Below are 24953 nucleotides of genomic sequence, written 5' to 3' on the forward strand. Positions count from 1 at the left end.
ACGGGGGGAAACCCTCACCCCATGCTGATTGTATTTTCTTGTTTAATATAAAAAACAGAAAATGCAATAAGCTACAAATAACAAAAATGGCCACCATAATATTTCCTTCTTTAATTTTCCTAGTTATTTCTAATGTTTTGCTGTGCCATGCTGGTGTGCTGATTTTTATTTCCAGGGATGCATATCCTCCTGAAGCAATTTTTAGAAACATTTGAAAGGAAGGATGTGCCAAACGACTTGGCAGAAAATCAACAACCTGGTGACTTCTCAGAAGACAACACAAACCCAGAACGAACATGTGTTTTCTTCCAAGAACATATTCAGAGAATGAACATCTTACACAAACATTAACACAGCTAATGATGAGCATTTTGAAATGAACCTCATGTGCATTAGCCTGGAATGAGAATTTGGATTTTCAGATAGCACCTGGGACTGCAACCAATGTCAGCTACTCGTAGCAGAACGCAAAGTGACTGATGCAGTTGTTCCTGCGAGCAACAGTATTTTTAAAGTGCCTGGAGATGAGACTGTCTAAACAGTGAGCCTAAAATAAAATTAAAACATTGGAATAAAATGCCTCACTTAATTCTTCTTCTAATGTCTTTTTCTCATGAACTAAATTCTTTAGGATTGTAAAAGATGAATCCCTCCAAAGATCAGCCATTTCTCCCACTCTAGCTAATGAGTTTGGCAGATCCTTAGAGCTGGGCTGAAAGGAACAAAGTAGCGGTCAAGGACAAAAGGTCCTCTTTTAAAAAGGATAAACGATAACACACATTTCAGAAAGCAAAACATAAAATAAAATATTTGGAGGCCTGGTGGATATTTTATTTTACAGCCATTTCCACTGCCTCTGCATCCTCAGGCACAGTGTTGGATCAAAATGCCACATACGGTTCACAAAGAGCTGTTCTTCATGAGACAGGATGCTGGTCAGATGGGCTCCCTGGAGGCGGCACTCTCTCTCTGCCGCGTCCCACGTGCGCCGATGAGCAAAGTATTTGTAGCACTGCCCTTGGAACTTGTGCCATCCATAATCACAGGTTTCGGTATCTGCAACAAACAATTGCAAAACTCTTATTGTAAACATGGGTTGGCAATGTCCAGGGGCTGCCCATTGGCAGAGCCAATGCTGAAATGCCCAAAATGAAACATTCAGTGACAAGGGGACCAGACATTCTGCATACAGAAACGCTCAAATGCTTCACTCAAAAAAAAAATAAACTTGAGTCTGTGAATAACATTTTTGTAGTAAGTGTGTGCCTTCTGCAGATTGTTGTTTGGAAAATATTACATAACATCAACATTAAGGGGTGGGGGGAGACCATGGTGGTGAACAGCATAAAATCAGCAATAAAATTGCAACCATGAAACAAATACAAAATACATTACACATCAGCTGGAAACAGCTGGATCACCCCTCAGGGTAAAGCCTGGACAAACAGGTGAATTTTAGGCAGGCAATCAAATGCCAATACTGCAGGTATCAGGCTGGTGTTCACTGAAAGCATATTCCAAATAACATGCTGCTACCACACCCAAGAAAAGACCCTGATGTTGGGAAAGATGGAGGGCACAAGGAGAAGGGGACGACAGAGGACGAAGATGGTTGGATAGCGTTCTCGAAGCTACGAACACGAGTTTGACCAAACTGCGGGAGGCAGTGGAAGACAGAAGTGCCTGGCGTGCTCTGGTCCATAGGGTCACAAAGAGTCGGACATGACTAAACGACTAAACAACAACAACCACACCCAAGGCCCTGACCTTAGTGAGCATAGAATGAATCACAGGAGCAAACTAAGAGCATCTCTTTGATGTCCAACTTTGAAGAAGAAATTGTGCAAGACAAGGAAGTGGTCTGGAGAACTGAATTCTACTGAGGGTTAGAAAGTGAAGGCCCGCTGGCAGAGATCACAACGAACAGACAGATAACCTTATTACACCCAAAAGCTCTGACCCATGAACATAAAGAGCTTCCTGAGGACCACAGCTCCCAAGGAATTTGTGTGCTTTCACCCAGGGGATTCTTCATCTGAGAACGACCTGGAGCCCCCTGTGCTGAGCAAAGCCCAGGAACCAGCTAGATTTAGAGATAAGGATGTGTTAGGCTACCAGTCCAGACATCAGCAGCCAAGATCTAATGGGCTCTGAACCTGCAGGAGTGACCAATGCCTTAAACAACAGATGGAAATGGAGACGTGCAAGACTTTGAGGAAAGATTCCTTGGGAGTAATGGTCTTATGAGTAAGGTCTTCCTTCTGAGGACACTTCTCTTTGACAACAGTTGACAGAATTCAGAAGGACTTGGGCAATGCTTTTGTACCAGAAATGTGCCTTGATTCTAAGACACTGCTTGCCTGAAATCAGACCTTGCCTGAGCCCTCATTTGAAATACTTCTTGTCTGGCAACAGACCTCAGACTGGCCTTGGATTGGTTGCTGACTGTGCCCACAATAGCTCCATTATCTGGAAGTTCCCTTGAGACCCAGGACCCAGCTAGGACAGCAACTAAGCCTGAAGAACTAATCACAGGCAGTGGCTCTCATTACACTAGAATCAGGACACTTTCTCATCTGAACAGTGTACAGGTTGCTTCTTCATCAGAGGGAGCTGCTGCAGTTACATCTTCAAAGAAAGCTATTTGCATATAGAGCTTTTTGGATTTGGGCCATGGCTTGTATGTTTTCCAGATGCATACACTCAGCCATTAGCGCTAGAAAGCAGAAAGGAAATTCTACACCAGATGCCAGATACCACATTCCACGTGGAATTGCAAAAAAAAAAAAGGAACAACCTCATCTGTGCCATTTAATGGCTTAAAAGACCGTGATATCATTTTAACATTTCATAGGAAAAAGGGCAGCATAAATGAATCTGCAAACCCTGCACACACTTGGGCGTCTGATCCACTTTAATTCTTTTAGCAAAAGTATACCCTACGCTTGGTAGTTAAAGGTCATTTATTCCCCCCATTAACCATTGTTGAGTGATACAGTTTTAAACATACAGGGCTGAGAGGGGCTTCCTGCACTCACACTCCATGACTAAACAAGCTCTAATCACAGCTAATGATCAAAACCCATTGTAATATCATTCAGACAACATGATTCACTGAGCAGAGATTAGCTGAGGATAGTCAGATTTACCCACCAAGTAATGTACATCTCAGTGAAGCCAATGGCAAAGTTTCCATTGATTTAATTCATCTATGCAAATAGATTTTGAAGTAGATAAAGGCAGAGGCACAGATTTCAGATTTAACTGTGAAGAAAATTCATTCCTGATTCCTAACACTTTGAAAATGGAGACTCGAGGAAGTTCACTTCCATAATAAAAATGATGCATGAAGACTATTGTCAACGAATACTCAAAAACACTGCAGCCCACACCCTGACAAAGTTAGTCATGACTATGAGTCAAGAAAAGTGACATAGGCCAGCAAGCTGTACTCTTTCATATCTCCACATGTCTTCCTGATGCACATGTAAAGTGGTGTGTGTGTGTGTGTGTGTGTGTGTAAATAATGTTTGCATCAAGTGGGTAAAGGGAGCAAAATCCCATCTAGAGCCGAAGGTCTTGGTTTTTTCTTGGAGGTTTTTCTTTTCTCACTCCTCCCACAACGGAAAAGAAAACCACTTTGCCGAATTTTCTCATATTTCCCTCTGCTATTTCTTTGTTATGGTCACCATTTCCTCTCTTCCACACCACACATAGACACACAATGCCCTGGGTATGTCCAGGGTATTTTGGAGGGTGTGAAGTCGCACTGTAGCCTCTTGAGGGGGGAAAGCCCCGCACTGAGAAACTGTAGGAGAATTTCTCCTCTCTACAGAGAAATTCAGTGCATGGTCTGCCCCAGCCCAACTCCACCCTATTCCCCAACATCTCTGCCCACACACAGGATGGAGATTAATACTGAGAAACTACACACGTGTCAGATTTGGCCCCTCCCCCCCCATCTTATCATGCTGTATTCAAATGTTTGAAGCACTTGCTACACACAAGCCCTAAAATCAGAAATGAGCTGGGTGGGCAGAATTATTATTATTTTTAAGCAACAGGTCACACTATGGGAGGGGCAATGGCTTTGTTCACCTCCTTTGTCATGTAAAAAAAGAAAAGATGCCCCCACTTCTCAATTTTCTGTATGTGAAAAGGGAAGAAACATGAATATAATACACATGGCTGCACACGTAGTTTGGTTCTAAATCTCATTGAAAGCAATGGGAGTCGAGTCAGCTGCAACTGATTTGTTCCACTGGTTTCATGAATAACTTTAGTTGGACTGGGCCTGTGTGCTAGGTTTTAACATTGCAACAGGACACACAAGTTATAACTAGTGAGAAAGAAAAATTAGATCCAGGTGGATTTCTGGCCCTAATATGGAAGGGTCTTGTGTTTTTCCCCACAGCCTTCATAAAAAAAAAAATTATTTGCGTTTTTCATTTTGGCAATGCAGTCTTTAAGAACTGATGACTGAAAATAGCCATGGAACAAAATAACTGTTGTTGTGCATGTTGTTGTGCAGTTCACAGATGCAAACCTGGAGTACTACCTCAACAGAGATTAAGACCAGCCAAACAATAATAAAAAGGCCCCTGGAGGGGACCTTTTTAAATATATTAAATAAATTTAAGGGATTATTTTCTGAAGGCAGCTGTAAAACTGAAACATAAAATAATGAAATGCACGTTGTCTATCTTCACGTGATGGATGGTCCCGATAAGAACACACAGTAGAAAAGCGTTTGCATCAGCCTATAATTCAATTTTGCTAAAGAGAAGCAAACATGAAGCTTGGCAACGTAGCACATTTTAATGGCTTTGTGTCAATTACACTGCCAGTACCGCAGAATCCCAGAGTGGAGCTGACAAGTGGCATAAAATTCCACTGCTGCTTTGGGTTGTGCCTGAGCCCTTTACAGATGTGCTTTTTTTTTAATCATGCTTTAGGGTGGAGGGATGGTTCAAATCCAGTGAGGATCTACACTGAGAAAAAGAGTTCCATTCTAGCCTGCTTCCTAACACAAGCATTTTCTAGGAGAAGGGATATTTGGATATTTGTGGATGTTTCAACATATAACTTTCTACCAGCATTCCAAAATGGTACAGTCCCTGCAGAGCTCCACTGCACCTTCTTTCCACAAGGTTGCACTCTACTAAATTCTGCCCACTGAAATTGATGTACCCAAGTTAACCATGTCCTTCCATTTGAATGGGTTTATTCTAAGCAGGACTGACATTAGATACAACCCATAGGATGGTGCTAATGTGAGGTCTATATACAAAAAGAGGTCTTAGGTTTTTTTAAGTACCAAAGAGCCTGTTAGACTAGATAATCCACGAAATTTCCTGAATCAGTGAATAATTTAGATACAAATAATAGTAATCCAATGCGAACCATGTGCATAGTTAAAATGTATTATATAAGAATTGAAATGCAGCTTGGCATGTTTATGGTGTTTTAAAAGCTGTTTCACTAAACCCAGGAGTCATTATAGTGCAGCAGTTCATTTTTATTTATGGAGGACGGGTGTTTTATATATTCACATCATCTCTTTACGATAACTTCAGCATGGATATTATTCTTCAGACATATCTAAATTATGCTGTCTAGAGATTCTGAGCAGAGTTGCTTTTAAAAAATTGTTTTAGAGCTGTTGGCTTGTTGTTTTTAACTGTTGCAACAAACATTTGACTATAACCCTCGTCTTGTTTTAGAAGTCCTCTGAAAATGCGAGAAAAGCAAAGTCTGAACCACAATTACTATCAAAGTCAGCGGGGTATAGTAGATAAAGCATTGGACTTAGACTGAGACCGAGGTTCAAATTGCCATGAAGTTTACTGGCAAGTCACTTTTTAGCCTACTTTACCTTAAAGGGCTGTTCTTAGGATAAAAACAGTATTACTTCATGGATGCATCTGATGTCCTTTGGGGAAACATGGAATACAAAATGTGCTAGGTAATGGATAATTCCATTAACATGTCAACCTGCAGACCCATTTTTTAATTTCCATATACAGTGGTACCTCTGGATGCGAACGGGATCCGTTCCGGAACCCCGTTCGCATCCAGAGCAGAACGCAAACCGCATCTGCGCATGCGTGGGTCACAATTTATCACTTCTGCACATGCGCGTGATGTCATTTTGAGCGTCTGCGCATGCGTGAGCAGCAAAACCCAGAAGTAACGTGTTCCGGGTCGCCGCAGAGCGCAACCTGAAAATGCTCAACCCAAAGCGACTTTAACCCGGGTATGACTGTATACCGTATTTTTCGCCCCATAGGAAGCACTTTTTCCCCTCCAAAAATGAAGGGGAAATGTGTGTGCGTCCTATGGGGCGAATGCAGGCATTCGCTGAAGCCTGGAGAGCAAGAGGGGTCAGTGCGCACCGACCCCTCTTGCTCTTCAGGCTTCAGGAAGCTCTCCGCAAGGCACGGGAGCCCTGCGCTGGGCTCCTGCGGCTTGCGGAGAGTTGCCTGCATGCCAAAGGCTGGGCGCGCTGAGCTCAGCGTGCCCAGGCTTTGCGCAGCTCTCCGCAAGGCACGGGAGCCCGGCGCTGGGCTCCCACGGCTTGCAGAGAGTTGCCTGTTATGGGGGCTGGGGTCGGAGGAAGCTCAGGCTTCCCCCGCCCCAGCCCCGCACCTGGGGGGGAAAGAATTTTTTCCCCCTTTATTTCCCCCCCAAAAAACTAGGTGCGCCTTATGGGACGGAGCGTCCTATAGGGCGAAAAATACAGCAGTTAACATGTTCTATATCATTTGAAAGATAATTTTCCAAAGTTTCAAGATCTGGCAACAATTTTTCAAAATGACATTTTACACATGAGTAAAACAACCAGAAGCATGACATGCAAGATTACTCAGAAATTCTTTTTTCTTTTTTTAAAAAAATTTGGTTAAATACCTCTCCAAGAAAATAGAGAATTGGTTGATGATCCATCATTGCAGAGATAGTTTTGCTTTTTATTTGGTGAAATGACAATAAATTTTATGTTGGGGGGGAATTCAAATGAGTTTAGGACAGTAAAACTTAGGTTGCTTGATCATGTTATGTTAGTGACAAAAACACATACTTTTATTCCCTCAACAAAAGAAAAGAAACATGTTTTGCCTTTTTCTCTTCTTTGAGGTTCTTAACATTAAGAAAATGTGGTAAGATATTAACTGAAATGTGCTTTACATGCAACATTTCCTGTGACCAACCTACCACCACAATTATGTATAAATGTTGTCATGTGTGTCATTTAAACCTCTTTCTAGGACTGTCATATTTTCTTCCCTGAGAATTTAATCATTATTAAGTGAGAAATCCTATGCAGAAGAAACTGCCATAAAGCAAGCTGGTGTAAATTAAGCCATAGCAAAGTTACACAAGATCCAAATTCTGGTGGAATCTACAAACATATTAAAAACGCTATGAAAACGCTTTTTCAAAAAAACATTTTGAAAAATACATAGAATTTGGCATAGCTCACTGTCACCATCTAGTGTCACATTTGCACATTGCACTTTACAACACATTTAAAATGTCCTATTTGCAGCTAAAGGTAAAGGTACCCCTGCCCATACGGGCCAGTCTTGCCAGACTCTAGGGTTGTGCGCTCATCTCACTCTATAGGCCGGGAGCCAGCGCTGTCCGCAGACACTTCCGGGTCACGTGGCCAGCGTGACAAGCTGCATCTGGCGAGCCAGAGCAGCACACGGAACGCCATTTACCTTCCCGCTGGTAAGCGGTCCCTATTTATCTACTTGCACCCGGGGGTGCTTTCGAACTGCTAGGTTGGCAGGCGCTGGGACCGAATGACGGGAGCGCACCCCACCAAGGGAATTCAAACCACCGACCATGCGATCGGCAAGTCCTAGGCGCTGAGGTTTTACCCACAGCGCCACCCGTGTCCCTGAGACCTCTGTTCAGCAGCATGGCTGCTGCTGCTGCTCTGCCTAAGGCTGGTAGAAGGAAAACAAGTCTGGTGAGTCCCAGCTGAGCAAGTTGCGCTTCTGTATCTTTCACTGAGCTAGGGACTTAATGCTGATCTGCTGCCCCCTAACTTGCCTATTCCAGCAGACCTTGCCAGGGCCTATTATATGTACCATCAGTGTAGACCATCTTACACAGTTTTACAAAAGGAGACAAGTGGTACAGTCAAGAAGCTTACAGTCTGAAAGATCAGTCAAGCAAGGGAAGGTAGATATAACTTCTTGCTTTTAGAAGAAAGGTAATATAATTATGTGCATAATATATATTTAGGAATCAGACACCCTTATTAGGTTAATTATAAGCAACTATGGTTTTTAGAAAAGTGCAGAAATATTTGGCTACTAGATTCCTCACTGCCACCCCCTTTCTTGAAGCAGGCAAAAGCTTCTACCAGGTTCCCCTCAGATGCATCGAGGCAGATCTGTCTTAACCGGCTCTCCCTAGGTAGGTTCATTCAGAGCAGAGGTGGAGAACTGTTTTGGCACTACAGACCAAAGTTGATGTCAAAATCCCTTCTGCTCCCATCGGAGTGATACTGGGCTTAAAAGGGAAGAAGGGAGAAGAAGCCTTTGGGAGTCCCCTTTAAGCAAGACTGTAGGCGGAGGGACTCCCAAAGGCTTTTGGAAGCATTTGCAAGTCTCCCTCCCATTAACATTGCAGTGAGATTGGGCTTGACAGGGAAGGGAGAAAGAGCCTTTGGGAGTCTCCATCTCCCTCTTTAAGACCGCAGGAAGATCAGGCTTAAAAGGGAGAGGTTGAGTTTGGGCACATCTCCAGGTTGGAAACTGTAAGGCTCCTTGTTCTCACATCTAAAGGTATTTAAATGGGACTTGGGTTAGACAACCCTTCAAATAAAGGATGCCTTCAAACAGAGGACTGTCTGCTATAAAGGAAGGCATATGGCCACTCTAATCCTACTTTCCTGTCTACATGTTGTGCCCAGTTAAGCTGCCTGAAGAGTCCTGCTGCCAAGCAGGGTCCTGTGCAGACAAGCTCTAACTCCCCAAGATGGCTTCACTTCAGGGCATGAGACGAAATGGGTTTAGCAAACATATAAAGCAAAAGCTTGTAAATCTAATTTAGTCAAATGGCTTTCAGAAGTGGCATTGCTTCCCCCAGTCCTTCTCAGCTGTGGGAACTGAGCTAGAAGCTATTTTCAAATAGAAATGCTTCTTTCCTTCCCAAACTACAATGACTTCCAGAACTGAGCCTGTGGGGAGGGACAAGAGCAATCACAAACATTTGGACAGGGAACTAACTCCTTTATAAAACGGAGCACTTTTGCTAACAAAGAAATCATTTATTTTCCTTAGGAAAAGGAGGAAGAAAAGAGGAGGAAGGGGGAAAAGAAACCATCTCTGGCTATACTGCCCCAAGGAGGGTTGTCTACTCACAATTGCATCTGCGCAGTTTTGGCAGCAGGTTCACATGCACATCTGCATCTGGTAAACAGTGCAACGAAGGTTCAATTTTACTTAATGTTTTTATATATGTAAAGAAGACTTTATATAACACAGTAAGGCTGAGCTGTACTGCCAGGAAGAAATGGCGCCAAAAGCAAAACCTGAGCTATAGGAGCAGAGTGCAAGAGAAGAAGAAGAAGACAGAGATGAAGGCAAAGACAAAGGAAGACCATAGTTTAAAGCACGCCTTCTACTTTGTTCCAACGGTCTTGAAATAAATATGCTGATTGTGTTGCATTTCTTCAAAATAGCCACCCAATTAAAAAAGTCAAAAGCCAGTGTTAGATGCAGCCAAACCCAAAAGCAACATACCCAATCTAGTCACACACCTCCATCTACCCACACATATACAACCTCAGCCACACATATCCCACATTTGCACTGTCATTTTAAACTCCCCTCACCATCATTTGCCCTTTTTCTCATCCCATCCCTATCTGTGGTAGTTGGAGGGGGGGAATGAGAATGGAATCTTTATCTAAGAGCAATTGCAAGGGACATACCGTATTTTTCCGTGTATAAGACTAGCTTTTTTTCCTAAACAACAATGTCCAAAATTTTGGGGCATCTTATATATGGGGGCCATCTCCCCCCATTTTCTTAAATTGGAGTCCCCAAAAATATGGGGTGTCTTATAGACAGAAAAATAGGGTAATTTTCAGAAGGTGGCAGCATGGGGGGAGGAAGGGAAAAACATTTTCCCCCTGCTGTCACCCAACCATCTCTCTCTACGAAAACTCTCCACCCCATACAGTAATCAGGCTAAGAAGTAAGCTTGTGTTCATGTAATAGGATCTTTTTTAAGAAACTGGGCTGCCGCAGGGCTGAGAGAGGCACTGGCCCTCTGGTAGCTCACCCCCCCCCCCCCCGGTTTTACAGTCTGATCTGGCAATGAACACACTGAATACAGTGTTAGTTGCAAAGTGATGGGGAACAGTATTCAGACAGCTTTTTCACAGATGAGGTCTACCTATGGGGAAAGGCCGCAGCTCAGTGATAGAACATCTGCTTTGCATGAAGAAGGTCCCAGGTTCAATTTTCAACATTTATAGAAAGGGAGGGACCCCTGCCTGAAACCTCAGAGGGCTACTACCAGTCATTATAGATAATACTAAGCTAGATGGACCAACAGCCTGACTCAATATAAGGCTGCTTCCACAATCTTGGGTTTCTCTGCCTATTAGAAGAAGTGAAGGAAGTGAAAGAAGTCAAATAGCAGTGAATCCTGATGTTTCCATATTTCAGTTCTTCCATCTCTTCCACTGTGACAACCAGGATTCACTGGCTAATGTAGGGACATTCTTGGCCCTCATGTTCCCCCGCTAAGCTGATACTGACAGAGAAAATATCAACACTGGCTGAATGCCAACTGACCTGCATACAATTACCTTACCTTCTTGGTACAACAAAAAGGTCACCTACATCTTCTCTAATATTAGTTCAAATGTTCACAAGCACTCAGAAATCCATTTGGCAAATGATTGTTTTTACAAACCAATGACTAGTTCTAGGAAACAACAGAATCATTCACTCATGCCATTTCGTGGCTTAGGAATGCATGGTTCTGTACTTTTTGGCTTTGCTTTAGATCTAATGAAATCAGGTTCATTGACATGTAATCAAAACTGCTTTCCAGACAGCGGTCCACATTTCCCCAATTGTCTGGTAGAATGGGCAGGGGGTAGGGGCTGCCAATGAATGCCTTCCTGCGATCCCAAACCACTGCAGGACTTTCTGTGGAGGAAATTTAAATTCCAGAGTTGACTGAGCTGAGGTCTGTTTCAGACTGACAAACGAGGAAATGTTCACATTAAGCATTTCAAATACACTCTCCCTGGTTGGTCATAAAGCACAACTTAAAGCTACCATGAACTTCAGACTATTTCAGCGTTAAGGATTTGTTGCGAGAAGATATTTTCAGAAATATCCTTCTGCTGTAAAAACATGGGTCAAATTCTTGTATTAAAGAGGAGATTTCAGAAGTCTTTTCCAGCCTATGCCAGACTACTGCAAAACTGAAATATAATGAGTGCTGGACCTAGTCCTATGCCTGAGGCTTCAACATTAACAAAACAAAAGCAAAAAAAAGTCCCTTCAGGCTCATGGAATATTTTTAAAGCACTTGCAAATTCACAGTCTTTCGCTCAGTAGGCTTACGATGAAAGGCAAGCCTGAAACATGCCAATGTTTATGTAATTATGCCTGGAAGACACTCTTGCTCTAGCTGTGAGTGAATCCAGTCAGAGCAAGATGGGGGGGAAATGGTATTTTCCTACATGTGAGGATGAACGTAAAGGGGTAAAACCCACAACTTTTAAAACTTTCAGCTCATTTTTCATCCTGGAAATTTCCCTATTATCTTTGGACAGGCCTGAACCCATGCTGGAAGATTCGTGTTTATTCTGTAATACCACCTTTACAAATGAAGGGCAGGAAGGTAATGTTAAAAGAGTGCTGGAAAGCCCACAGCAACACTACGTAATTAACTTCTCCGTAGGGCCATTACGTTAGCCTGCTTGACCAGAAGACCCAGACACAAAAGGAAAGAAAAACATGGTGTCACCTTGAGAAAGGCTTATTGAGTTTGTTAAGGACTCTCTCAGGTCTGCAGTGTTGGGTGTGTTAGCATTCACATGTATTACCATCACTGTGCTTATCTTGTAAATGGCAGAAATGTCATATACCTTTTGCATTTCATGGCTTTTGGATTCCACTGTTTACTTTTCTCTCTCTTCACCTGGAAAGTCTGTAACCCTCTGGATGTTTGGGGCTCCATCTACCATCAGCCCCAGCCTGCATGGCAAATGGTCATGGATGATGTCTAGCAACACCTGGAAGGCCACAGACCTCTAATCCCTGGGTTGGTGAACCTAAGGTCCCCTACATGGTGCTGAAGAGCAACTGCATCATCTCTGCCCACTTGCCATACTGGCAGGGCATGAATCTTTGTTGGTTCATGGGAGTGAAGTGTTTCTCTACTGATATGATCTGAGGGACCTCATGTTTCCTGTCTTAATTCAAGCAGAACATTTCTAAAATCAATTCACATCACAATTCTATACATGCATTTAAAGGCCCATAGAATTCAGTATGTTTATTACCCAACAAAGTGGGTGCAGGATTGCAGGGATTATGGGAGTTGTAGTCCAACAATATCTGGGCACCCACAGGAGTCTCCCCTTCCCCCCAAAAAAAACCTCTACACCTGTGTAAACACACACAGAGATGAAGAGACTTGCCAACTGAGGATAAGATTTATCTGATGAAAGAGGCTTTGGTCCACAAAGTTATGTAACAATAAATTCTTTTTTGTATTTGCTGTAGCAGACTAATGCAGTTACCTTTCTGGAATCTGGAATAGCATCGTCCAGGGACAGATTAAAGAACACAGATTAAAGAACCATACCCCAAACCTGAAACTTCATTTTTTAAACATCACTCTTGAAGTCAAATGTTGGAAACATAAGATGACAAACTAAAATCAAGCCCAGAGGATTAATTTTCTACCTCAGTAAAAGAGACTACAACAATTCCCGCCCCCCAGTTATGACTATTTTCAGCAGGAAGGAGAAAGAAAGCGAAGCAACACAAGCGAAAGAAAATAAAAGCAAAGACAAATAATTATCCATTAATTGCCACCACCCTCCCAATAGAGGCCTGATTTGTTAGCAAATTGCATATTTGATTCCATTGTAAGCACAGTGGAGTTAACTATAAATTTCAAACTGAACTCACCTTTTTCGCAAAGAGCCCCAACGTAGCTTGGAAGACAAAGGCAAGTAAACGTATTGATGCCATCAATGCAGGTGGCTCCATTTCTGCAAGGGCTGGATTGACATTCATCAATGTCTGCCCAAGAAAATGAAAGAGGTATTTAGCATGAGGTATTGTCCTCACTTGCAATATAAAAGAAAGTTTATATGTATTAATAATGTCAAATAAATAATGTACATAATTTGATTTCAGATATCACAATGCATAAGGACCTAACGATTTTCTTCAACATTTGCACACAGAGTTCAGCAGCATTTGCATCTCAGAATTTGCAGAACAATTGTAAACAAAATATACACACGCCTGAACATTTTAAACCATCCTGCATGACCGCTGGGTCTGTAACCTGCATCCTCGGTTTCTACCTCTCAGAACTTGTAGTAGTAAAAGTAGTGAGTAGTGGTAGTACTAGTAGTAATTTATTTATACCCCACTCATCTGGCTGGTTTTCCCCAGCCACTCTGGGCAGCTCCCAACAGAATATTAAAAACACAAGAAAACATCAGTCATTAAAAACTTCCCTAAAGAGGGCTGACTTCAGATGTCTTCTAAACGTCAGATAGTTGTTTATTTCCTTGATATCTGATGGGAGGGCATTCCACAGGGTGGGTGCCACTACCGAGAAGGCCCTCTGCCTGGTTCCCTGTAGCCTCACGTCTCGCAGGGAGGGAACCGCCAGAGGGCCCTTGGAGCTGGATCTCAGTGTCCGTGCTGAACGATGGGGGTGGAGACGCTCCTTTAGGTATACTGGACTGAGGCAGTTTAGGGCTTTAAAGGTCAGCACCAACACTTTGAATTGTGCTCGGAAATGTACTGTTGAGGGAAAGAGTACTGCAGCTCATTTTCTCTCTCTCTCTCTCTCTCTCTCTCTCTCTCTCACACCCTCAGAATACCTTTATGATGTGTCCAACCTATTCTAACTTGGGACCATGGAAGACTGAACTCCTATTAGGTTGCAATGGCTGCATTTCACATTATTGTGGTAGACACTGCCATCTGTTCCTACTGTCCTTGCCCTTTCATATCCTGGTGGTCATAAAAACATAACTCCAAACAGTAGGGGTTGTGTCCAGTGAAGGTTGTCCTGTGTCCCCCAATATATTATTGGGGTTGCTCCAACCCTCCAAAACAGATTGAGGGCACATGCAGCAAGAGGAGAGGGAGGGAAAGTTCCGTTGCCCAAGCAGAATTCCTTGTACAATTGGGACAACTTCATTGGATAGGAATCCCAGAGAAATTGGCTAATCCAAGAACAGTAGGCTAACTGTTTACACAGTCCATCATCACAAAGAGTCTTGCCATTACCACAACTGTTTTTGTCTTCATGCAATGTGACTGGCCTACCTAATCAATCAAATAAATAAATAAAAAAGCAAATTCATTAATTCATTCAGTGAATATGCTCATAATTCTGGCACTCAGTTTCTTTTTAACTTCTCTTCAGCACATGTAGCGGTCTTACCTCCAATGTGCTACTAATCTGAAATCTAAACTGGAAGAACTTTCAACAGGCTATTAGCAGCATTCAAACATTTGAGGCAGTTATTTTTCCTCATCCATTTATAAACCCCAGATATTGCCATTCATAAATGTTTCTACAGGTTTTGCACGTGTATAAATTGCAGTTGATCATCCTAGTAGATCTCACAGAGATTTGCTGCCTGGTGTTCAAGTTTGTATACAAACTACCACATAAGAAAGCATATGGAAGAAGGCACATTTTGCTGGTGTACTGGATACAAATTCCCATCTTCCCGTTGGCTTTTGTCCACTCAGCACAGTAGATTGGCACATGAAAATTTACTCCCATACACAAATTGCATTTGCGGATTGGACCGAAAATGGACGAAGTTGGTAAGCAAGCAAGAGTTTGTCTTGCTTGTTTACATCAGTCTGAGTCTTCTGGTATTGCAATACCATGCCCTGTTTTGCACATTGAATAATCAGATAATCAAATACCAACAAAGACTTTGCTTCTTACCTACTTCACACTGGTCACCACTGAAACCCGGCATACAAGTGCAGATGTAGAAAGTGTCACGTGGATAACAAGTTCCCCCATGCTGGCATGGATTACTCTTGCATGGCTCTTGGCCTGTAAAGTGAGTTCATGGAAAATTGCTATATTTTGCTAAAATTGCTTGTTGGGTGCTGACTCTCTATCAGCAGAAAGACATTTCCTACTTTTCAGCTGGTTCTGTCAGATTTGCTATAGTTGCAGATTAGACAGAAACCAAAATCAATTCATCATCATATGCAGCAGTAATAGTAAATCAGCCATCATCCATGTTGGCAATGCAATCCTTACTTGCTGGTGAAAACAATTTACTTTCAGCAATATTTCATTTTCTTCAAATGACATTTTGTATTATTTTTGGCAACTGCAATATTCTACTGAGGATTTAGTTGGCATGACATGACAATTAATTATAGCCGAAAACAGTTAAAACATATGTGCACAGTGAGTGAAATATGCATTTATCTGAACGGGGTTAGTTTATGTGGAATGATTGGGTACACAGAACATGCATTCTTATACCACACTTCTTGTTTGTCATTCTGGATATTGTTTGCTTTCCATCAAGCCATATTCTCATTTTGTTTCTTTATATGGTTATTGAAGGACTAACTGAATAAGAGGCCAAACCAATATGCATATTTAAACATTATTTCACATAAGATTACAAATATATAAGGCTCTTATATTATGTAAAATAGTATGCAATGAATAGTATGCAATTTTGGTTCTGCATCTGATATTTGGACCAGTTCCTCATATGCATTATATCAAGATAGCATCAGGTATGATTACTTATGCTACATATAAGTGCTTAGTGGAACTACTACAGCCATTTTCAATCATATCTATAGCCTTGCCATGGGAAGACTTCGGGGAATGTTTAAGACTATAATCTTTTACACATGTAAACTACCAATATACAGAACCTCCATGGCAAGTCACTGTCACACATAAAACATCTTTATGACATGAAAGCAGCATCAATCAACAGGGAATCATATTTATATTTGATAATAAACACATTAAGAAGGTGTAAATCTGTCCTATCATAAAGGAACAGATCATGCCCCAGAGTGCCTCCTTTAATGATTTAATCACAAATACAAATTTAAAAAATCCTATGTCTTCAAATTTATCTGTCTAGCACTATTCGTAATGCTTCCTGTCATGGTTGACAATGGGAGATCTCCATTAATGTCAAGGACTCATCCTTACATTTTAAAAACAAAACAACCACAAACTTTAAAAAGAACTTGAGACCAATAGCGTAATTTATCACAGCCATACCAAAAGTGCCACCAAGATTACTAGGAAATCATCCATTTGTCCTGTTCCCTCAACAGTGGGAGCTTATCATATGTAAAGCAGTTGTTCCAAATGCAGAAACCCAAACCAACAGCAAATCCTATACATGCCTATTCAGAAGTCTCATTGGGTGGGGCTTATGCCTCTGTAAGTGGGTATAGGATTTCAGCCTGAATCCCACCGTACCCCATGTACAAAAGAGTAAAATAAGAGAACTGATGGTGATTTAATGGGGCAGGGAGATAATTGCTATCCACCTCTTTAGTCAGGTGTGATTTTCTTTCATTCCAGGATTGGGATACAATTGTGAATCCAGTCAAAATTGCTATTAGTAAGACTCATTATGTAGCCCCCTTTTGCACATAGGTATATCTGGCTGAAGACAAATATATCTGCATTATTATGACATATCAAAGTCTAATAACCTTAGAATATCTGTTAACATAAAAAGACTTGTTATTCTGTAAATATTCCAAAATTATTACCCCATGTAACCCAAAGTTTCATGGCTCTCTCACACAATATGTCTTTTCTTCATGCAATGAGCCTTCACTGTTGCTGGACAATGAATGGGCACATGTTGCATGTGAATCTGCCAAGCCTAGATACAGCCAAAAGTAATTGATGAGGGAAAGGCACTTCTGCCAGCCATACCCACAAAAGATCCAATTCGCCTATTACATTTGTAAATGTGTCTGTGTGCTCAAAAAAGGTTGAGATTGCAAAGATTGATGAAAAATGTATTGTGAGACCTAACAGTAGTATCTTCAGAGTTTACTATATTGTATCATCAGGCCAATATTTTCATGTGAGTGAAGAACATTTTCCAGTAGTGGAAAATTTAACTCTTACCTGGTATCTGAACTGCTGTGCCTTCGACTGAACCCCCACCTGTGCCAATCAGGAAATCTGATCCATTAGTTACATCCAGAAGCAAAAGTGGTGGTGTTACAAGTTCAATGCTGTTTATGCCCCCTGTGGTTCTTGCCTGCTTAATATATTCGGGAGTGTTTTCAGAGCCTGGGTTTTTTGTTGCAGCATTAGAGGAAACAGTTGTTGGCTTCTTCTGCCCATCCAATGCAGTCTGGGTTTCCACAGTTGTGTCTCCTGATGGAGGGGATGAAATTGGCCAGACATCGGCTTCACCATCAGTCCCAAATACTCCACCTGTTTTACTTTCATGTGGAATGGGAGATGGTGTGGTGCGAATCCATGGTAAGTCTCCATCAGCACTATTTTCATCTAACTGATCTAGCTCCTTCTCATGAGAAGTTTCTTCTTCTGAACTAGATTCTAAAATGTCAGTTCCTGGAACTATAAATGTTGGCTTAGCTTCTTTTGAAAGAGACTCTCCAGGAGCAATGGTTCCTTCGACAATAATCGCTTCTGTTGAACTTCCTGGCTTTTCCTTCATTTCTGTTACAGAACTAGGCACAGATTCAGTGGTCTTGCTTTCTGATACCAGTTTGGGAGAAGATGCTAATGGGAACTCGGTGCTTCCTGAAGACTCTTTCAGGGCAGGTTTGTAAGTTGCTGTGATGTCAGCACTAGCTTCTCTAAAGGTTTGTACTGGTGACAAATCATGCTTGTCATTGTCAACTGATGATGAAGTACTTGGCATTATGTCTTCAGGATACTCAGAAGCTCCATTGAGTAAATAGACAGTCACGGGCAACTTTGGAGTTTGAGTTGCAGAATGTATTTTTTCTGGATCTGTTTCGATGGATTCTGTGGCTTCCGTTTCCTTCATTCCTTTGTAGACCTCCTGGGTTGTTTCTTCAGACTTCGTTACACTTTGGGAAGCAAGTTGTACAGTAACTGTGCTTTCTTCAGATTTGTGTGTTGTCAAAGATTGCCATGGCTCAATGGGTAGGTATGGCGGCGTAGGAGCCACGAGTTTCTTTTCATCCATATCTACTTCTCCTTTTCCTGAAGAGTCTGCGGTAGAAGCAATTTCACTTTCATCAGCTATTGCTTGGTTGTCTGACAATGTTTGTAATTCAGAGTTGTCTTCTATTGAATTTTTGGAATCTGTATGTTTAGTTTCCAGCTCTAATTCTTTGTCCTTTTCATCAGTTTTGGAGCTGGTTGGCGATGACGTGGTAGATCTAACAAGAAGTGGCATAGTTGGAAGCAATGCAGCTATTTTGGGCAGCTCTTGAGTAACACCAGTTTCTGTTGTGAAAGGTGTGGCATCTCCTGAGCCCACATCATCTGATGTTGGTGTCAGATCAGATATCATGGGCTTGCTGAATATGAACTTACTGGTTACAGAACTCCCTTGACCATCTCCAAAGCCATCTGATTTATCAACAGCTAAAGTAATTGTAGGTGTGGCAGTCTGAATTTCTGTTACAGAAGTATAAATGCTGTACATCGAGGGTCTCTCAGAGCCCACAGTTCTTTGTCCACCTATGTCTTCAATATTTGATTTCAAGTTATCAGCATCTATAATTGTTGTTTCATCAGATATTATTCCATGGCCTACATCAATGAAGCTGGAAATACCCCCCGAATAATTCCTTTTGTCACCAGGCAGTGGGATAAGTTCCTCAAAGTCTTTTATGCTGCTTGTGGAACTTTCATCTGCAAATGTCTCTGAAAAGTCACTATCCGAGGTTGGTAGCATTTGTTTTTCTTCTCCGTGGGTGGGTGATGATACTAATTCTATTTCAGATCCATTCACTGCTTCAGCAAGGTCCACAACTTTTGAATTATTTTTGCCAGGTGTGTGAGATGAGGGTATTACTCTTTTTGGCAACTGGGTAGGTGATTCAGGATATTTTTCCATGGTGTCCCGCCAACCAGAACCTTCTCCAGATCCTTCGTGAATTGCTATTCTCATCATTTCAGGTTCTGAGGTGGGTTTAGGTTCTTTAGCAATTCCAAGAGTAGGCCTTCCAGGAACAGATTCAAGAACAGGAGTTGTGTCTTCATACATCACCATGTGAGAAGCTTCCTCCGAAATTCCATCAGTTGCTACCAATGTTGATAATGTTGTATTTTCCTTCTCCTGATAGCTATTTTCTAGGTTTTGAGAATTTTCAAGAATGAGTTGCTTTATAGTAGGTACTTCTGTGCCAATGACCCTGGTATCTAAGGTAGATGCACTAGGGGCTATTTTGTCTTTTCCTGCAAGCAACTCTACTGCTATAGTATATGGATATTTATTAACACTGCTGAAATCCTCATATGTTTCAGTGGGATATGTATCAGATTCTTTTATTTTTTCCTCTGAAGTACTTGCTTCTGAACTTCTAGGATGAAGAATGTCAAGACGTAATGTGCTTGCATTGACATTTAATATAGCAGAACTTATAGGCACAGTGGTAGATGGAACAGTAAAGATTGCATCTCCTGAACCTTGTTCCAAAAAAAATGGAGCATTACTAGTTGCCTTTTTTACTGGCTTGTACCCTGTAGACATGGAGGAAGGCTTGTGGCTGTCCTCAGTTGGGTGAGCATTTTGTGCCAACTGTTCTTTATCTTCAGCTGCTGGTGAAGGGCTTACAGGTTCATCTGGAAATGTTTCAGACTCAATCGTGAGGATCTTATCATGTGAAGAGAGATTCTTTTGCACAAATTCAGTTCCAGGTGTGACATCAATTTTTATTTCTTCTATGTATGGGATAAATGTAGAAACAGTTGAAATTCCTGTCTGTCCAGTTAAAGGTTCTTTACTTTTAATGAAAGATTCTTGTGTTACCACTCCAAAGGTCTGTACCATTTCATCCGATGTTTCAGCAGCATGTTCTTCATCAGAATTCATTTCATCTTCTAAAGGAGGGATTGTAGTAAAAGCTATTGTTTCCGATTCAGCTGGTGTTTCTCCTTCAGTGTTTGTAATTCCTGCATTCACTGAAGTGAACCTGGTGGTGTGATGACTATGTGTGTCTAACTTTGCAGGTGCATCAGTAAACAGCATATATCTAGATGTCACGCTGCTACCTTTGTTTTCATTTGTTGTTTTTATAGGAGGTTCTGTAAAAGAATCTATGTCTCCAGAACCTTGTTCAATCAATGGAAATTTAGTATTTATTATTCTTTCTGTAGGACCATGAGTCACAAGTACTACACTACTTCTGTTATCTCCTGATTCCTCCCCAGAGCCCACATCCACCAGGTCAATTATCTCAGCAGAAATGGTTGGAGAAAAGTGTCCAGTGCTTTCTGGTTTGGCAGATTCCATTGTTTCATTTATTAAAAACTCAGAACCTCTTTCTTGCAGAATAATGTTATCTTTCAATAGTGTGGTAGTGCTGACAGAAAGGATTGTAGTGCTTCCACTTCCAGTTGACTCTACAGATGATGCCACACCAGATGTCCCAAACAAGTCAATTTTCTTTTCAATCACTGTAGAAGATGTTATCATCTCTTCATTTGATTCCAGAATAGACTTTTCACTAAATGGCAATTGCGTGACTGCATCCAATTCATGTTTTACTGGTCCTTGGTTATCAGTTATATCCTTTGATACTTGCACTTCAGTTTTAGTTTCCATGGCCTTTCTGTCTGATTCAGTACTTAACACTTGCATTGTAGGATCAATAATAATTGCATATTCCAAAGGTGATGAATCTGTGTTAAGAGTGTCTAGCTCCTTCACTTGTGTGTCTGTGCTTCCAGGTTGAGATCTCAATAGTAATGAACTCAATGTAGTAGCTATAGTGATAACATCTATTTTTTCAGTACCTGGATCAATAAATGGGGAGTCAGTACTTACCACTTTGCTGGTGGGACCCCCCAAAAGAATGTCCATGCCAGGTTTCCTCCAAACATCTGTGGATCCATCCCCAGATTCTTCATCTACAGGAATTATCTTCTCTGTGGCCTCTTTAGTTTTGAGAGGTGAGGCATCTGTCACTGATACTGATTTAGTGAGAGTTATGGATTCTTGGCTCACAGATCTGATACTATCGTTACTGAACAGCAACTTTTCTGCTTTAACAGTAGTTGAATACTCCTTGGTTGAGGAAATGGTGCTTTTAATCTTGTCCTTATCATCCCTCACTTCTTCGGCATTTTTGGTAGAGTTCAAAATTAATTTAGGAATAGTTTGGGTAGTAAGAGCTTCTACAGAACTTTGTTCAAGTGTAGAATTCATGTCTTTATACAAAGATGCAGGAGGCTGTGATGCACTAGGGCTGCTTTTTGTAGGGCTGTGTCTGCCAAGATCTGAGGAAATATCCTGAACAGGATTTTTTTCTGTTCCTGTCATTTTTATTACCACGGTCGTAGGTTTAGCATTCTCCTGTTGAACATCTCCAGAGCCTTCTGGTATATTCAACAAACTAGGACTTCTGGTTGTTTCTATTGAACTTTCAGCAGTAAGAAGTGCATCTGGTCTAACTGTTGATTTATATTCATCTTGTAGAACATTTTCAAGTGCTGTGCTGTCTTCTATGATTATGGAAGCAAACATTGGAGCAAACGTTGTAGTAGAAAACCTTTCAGAAGCTTCTTTTGGAGGTGTTTTTACTGATTGTGAAAAGCTGTAACTGTTTGACTCAGGCATGGTAGTAGAAGCTCCTGAATATTTTGTATTAATTACAGAGAAAATGCCAGGATGTTTGCTTAAGATTTGGTGAAAATCTGTTCCAGGTTGTGTTAATTTCTCTGTAGTGTCTGATAAAGGCTGGGCATGTAGAGATGTTATTTCAAGGATTTTATCTGTAGTAGAAACTTCAGAATCGCCACTAAAGGCCAGTTCCGTCATGATAGATTCTGCCGTTAGCTTCTGCGTAGTGGCTTCTCCTATAATTTCAGCAGATTCATTTGGCTGCATTGTGGCAGAGATCTCATTTTCAGACACTATGTTAGAATCATTGATGTGTGAAAAGGTTACATTTTTGGAATGTGGTAAACTTTCAATCTGGTCACTCCTTGCTTCTTCCGCATTTCTATCTTTAGGTGCTGTAGTCACCTGTTGCTTTCCATTGATAAACTGCAAAGCCGGTGGAGTTGTGACATCAGTAGTATTCTCGCAGTCTTCTTCGTCATCATCTTCTCCAAGATTGTATATTTCTGGGTAGAATAAAGGGTCCAAAATTAAAAGTTCTGCAGATTCCTCATCCGGCGTTGCTGTGCAGGGTTCATCTTGTGTTGAATCAGTATCTGTAGGGGGCTCGTCTATTTCATGATAACCAAATAAATCCCAAACTTCATGCACTGGATCTGCAAAGAAAGAGAGCTTTTAATAATATTTTTAGCAACTGGCTTGACATGGGCATCAACTGTCACAGTAAAACCAAATGCACTGAAAGGAAAAATAGATGGAATGCTCCCATGTGCTTCCATTAGTATCCAGCTATTTAAACACTTCTAATATTTCACTACCATGTTGTTGTTTTTGTTGTACTGAGCCGTCCCTCCCCAAGTTTTGTGATGCCATGAAATGAAACGAATTAAATATTTCAAAGTGCTTATTTAAACAGAGATACTATACTCTACAAAGAAAGAGGAAATTATCAACCATTAGGTGAATAAAGTATCGATGATATCACACACATAACTACATGCTACTGCAGTATGTTCTATCATAAACTAATCTTCCTTAGAAAGTTAGAAAAGAAAATTTAGAGTTTAAATATAGCCAGCTTAGTAAAAATTAACAAATCAAGTAGGTCTTCAAATAGTTCAGCAGCAGTGTTTGAAGGGCATGGCCTTCTAGTGGCAGTACAGCATTCACTGGGAGAAGGATATAGCAAGGTGATAGAAAGATTTGAAACGCTCTATCAGAAGCTTTGGAGGGAAAGGAGATTGACAGTATCTGGGACATCTTGGAGACTATGCAGAGGTCTAGGGTGACTCTGTGAGCGATGATAACATCTAGATATGTTTGGTCGGGATATGAAGCCAGTGAGTAGGTATGACTGCATTGAGAGCAAGATGGATGTGGGGGAAAGGACTTGATATCTGGAGGTTCCTTTAATGAACTCACCAAGGTCACGGCTAACTGCCCTTGCTTTGCACACAACCTGCTTTATGGGCTAATGAAACTGAAGTAAAAGTATTACAAGCTATTTTAACATCAGGATTATTTTAGGGCACACCATTTTTTAATTACCGAGATGAAAGATAGAGACCTTTTCTCTAGTTTTGTCTCTCCAGCATTTTTTAATAAAATGAAAGTCTGGAGAGCTTTTATTGTAACTGAGAGGCCTGTAATACAAGGGAAGAAGCCCAAAACCTTCATACTGACTATAATTTTCACTCTGCCCTGAGATCTATTCAGGCATATCCAAATACAGCTAAAGTTCCCAGAACTGCTTTACCCCATGATAGTAGTTTCTTGGAAAAGTAGAAGACTGTGGAGTTGTCTTCATATACTGCAGTAAACCAATCAATCCCCCGAGGCTACTGAAAGCAATGGCAGCAAAACAAACTACCATGATGAGAAAAACTCAGGAATAATTTTTTCCCCTTACCTAAACAATACCATCTTCAGTAATTCTGAAATTTGTTGTTTATTTGTTAAACTCTCTGCTGCTGTAGTTCAAAACATTTAACCAATCAATTCAAAATTATAAACTGAAAAACTGGCCCCTCTACTGTGGGGCAGTAATGAGACTAAAAAATTCCTGGCCATTGGCTTACTTTTCTCACCTGGGAGACACATAGATTACTGGTTTGGTATAATTCATTTATACTAGGTAATAACCCTGATGAAAAGCATCTGTTTTAGGCACCCAGAGAAGACATAAACATATATACATATGTAGCCAACAACAGCCTACATCAAATCTGCATTGATCTCCTTAAGCTTTAAAACATATAATGCACACAAAATAAGCAATTTATAGAGATGCAATGCTCCAACATGATTCTGCTACAGATTTAGCATATTTAGATAATTTTAAAACCAGGTTCTCTTCTAAAACATTGAACAGTTGTTCACAACCTAACAGTTCCCCTGGGTGGGTGGAATGGTATTGTATAGCATGGAGTTCTATAATATTACATTAAATATCTTCTTCATGCTACAGGTTTTTTAATTTGGCTGTGATCATCAGCTTTTCAGTCCTCATAGGTATTTGCCTTATGAACAGAGCTTGAATCTGTACCTTTTCTTTTACGTTTTTTCATTTTCTTTTGCTCCTGTCAGAGCACACATTGCATCACCTAGGGTCCAGATTCACTGCAATTCTCTCCATTTGGACTCTCACTGCTTTGATCAACCTCTCCCCCTATAAAATGTATGACCACTGGAAATCTAGCAATCTGATAGAGGGTTGGAGGACACCATCTATCCCCACACACACCCCTCTCTCCCTCTCCCTCACCTGGCTTGAGAGGGGCGGTTGTCAATAATTTTCAGTAGTCTCAGTTCTTCCCCAGATGAAGAGATCAGAAATGCATGCAAGCCATCTAAAGGGTATATATCCATTCAGCTCTCATTTAGGGGATAT

At 41.1% G+C, this 24953-nt stretch overlaps 1 protein-coding gene across 5 annotated transcripts in view; it reads right to left on the minus strand.

Moving 5' to 3' along the window:
* Positions 1-24953, minus strand: part of VCAN (versican) — a 124730-nt gene that overhangs the window by 23634 nt on the left and 76143 nt on the right. For 2 of the 5 annotated variants that reach the window (XM_083703069.1, XM_083703070.1), the window contains exons 8-12: positions 17398-22719; positions 15202-15315; positions 13182-13295; positions 9378-9425; positions 898-1056 (exon numbers count right to left, since the gene is read on the minus strand). In XM_083703069.1, the coding sequence (XP_083559195.1) occupies positions 898-1056; positions 9378-9425; positions 13182-13295; positions 15202-15315; positions 17398-22719 (5757 nt within the window). The remainder of the gene's footprint in view (positions 1-897; positions 1057-9377; positions 9426-13181; positions 13296-15201; positions 15316-17397; positions 22720-24953) is intronic. The other 3 variants (XM_083703072.1, XM_083703073.1, XM_083703071.1) reach the window with 2 other exon arrangements.

The sequence above is a fragment of the Podarcis gaigeae genome (assembly GCF_964106915.1).
Source record: "Podarcis gaigeae genome assembly, chromosome: 11".
NCBI lineage: Eukaryota > Metazoa > Chordata > Lepidosauria > Squamata > Lacertidae > Podarcis > Podarcis gaigeae.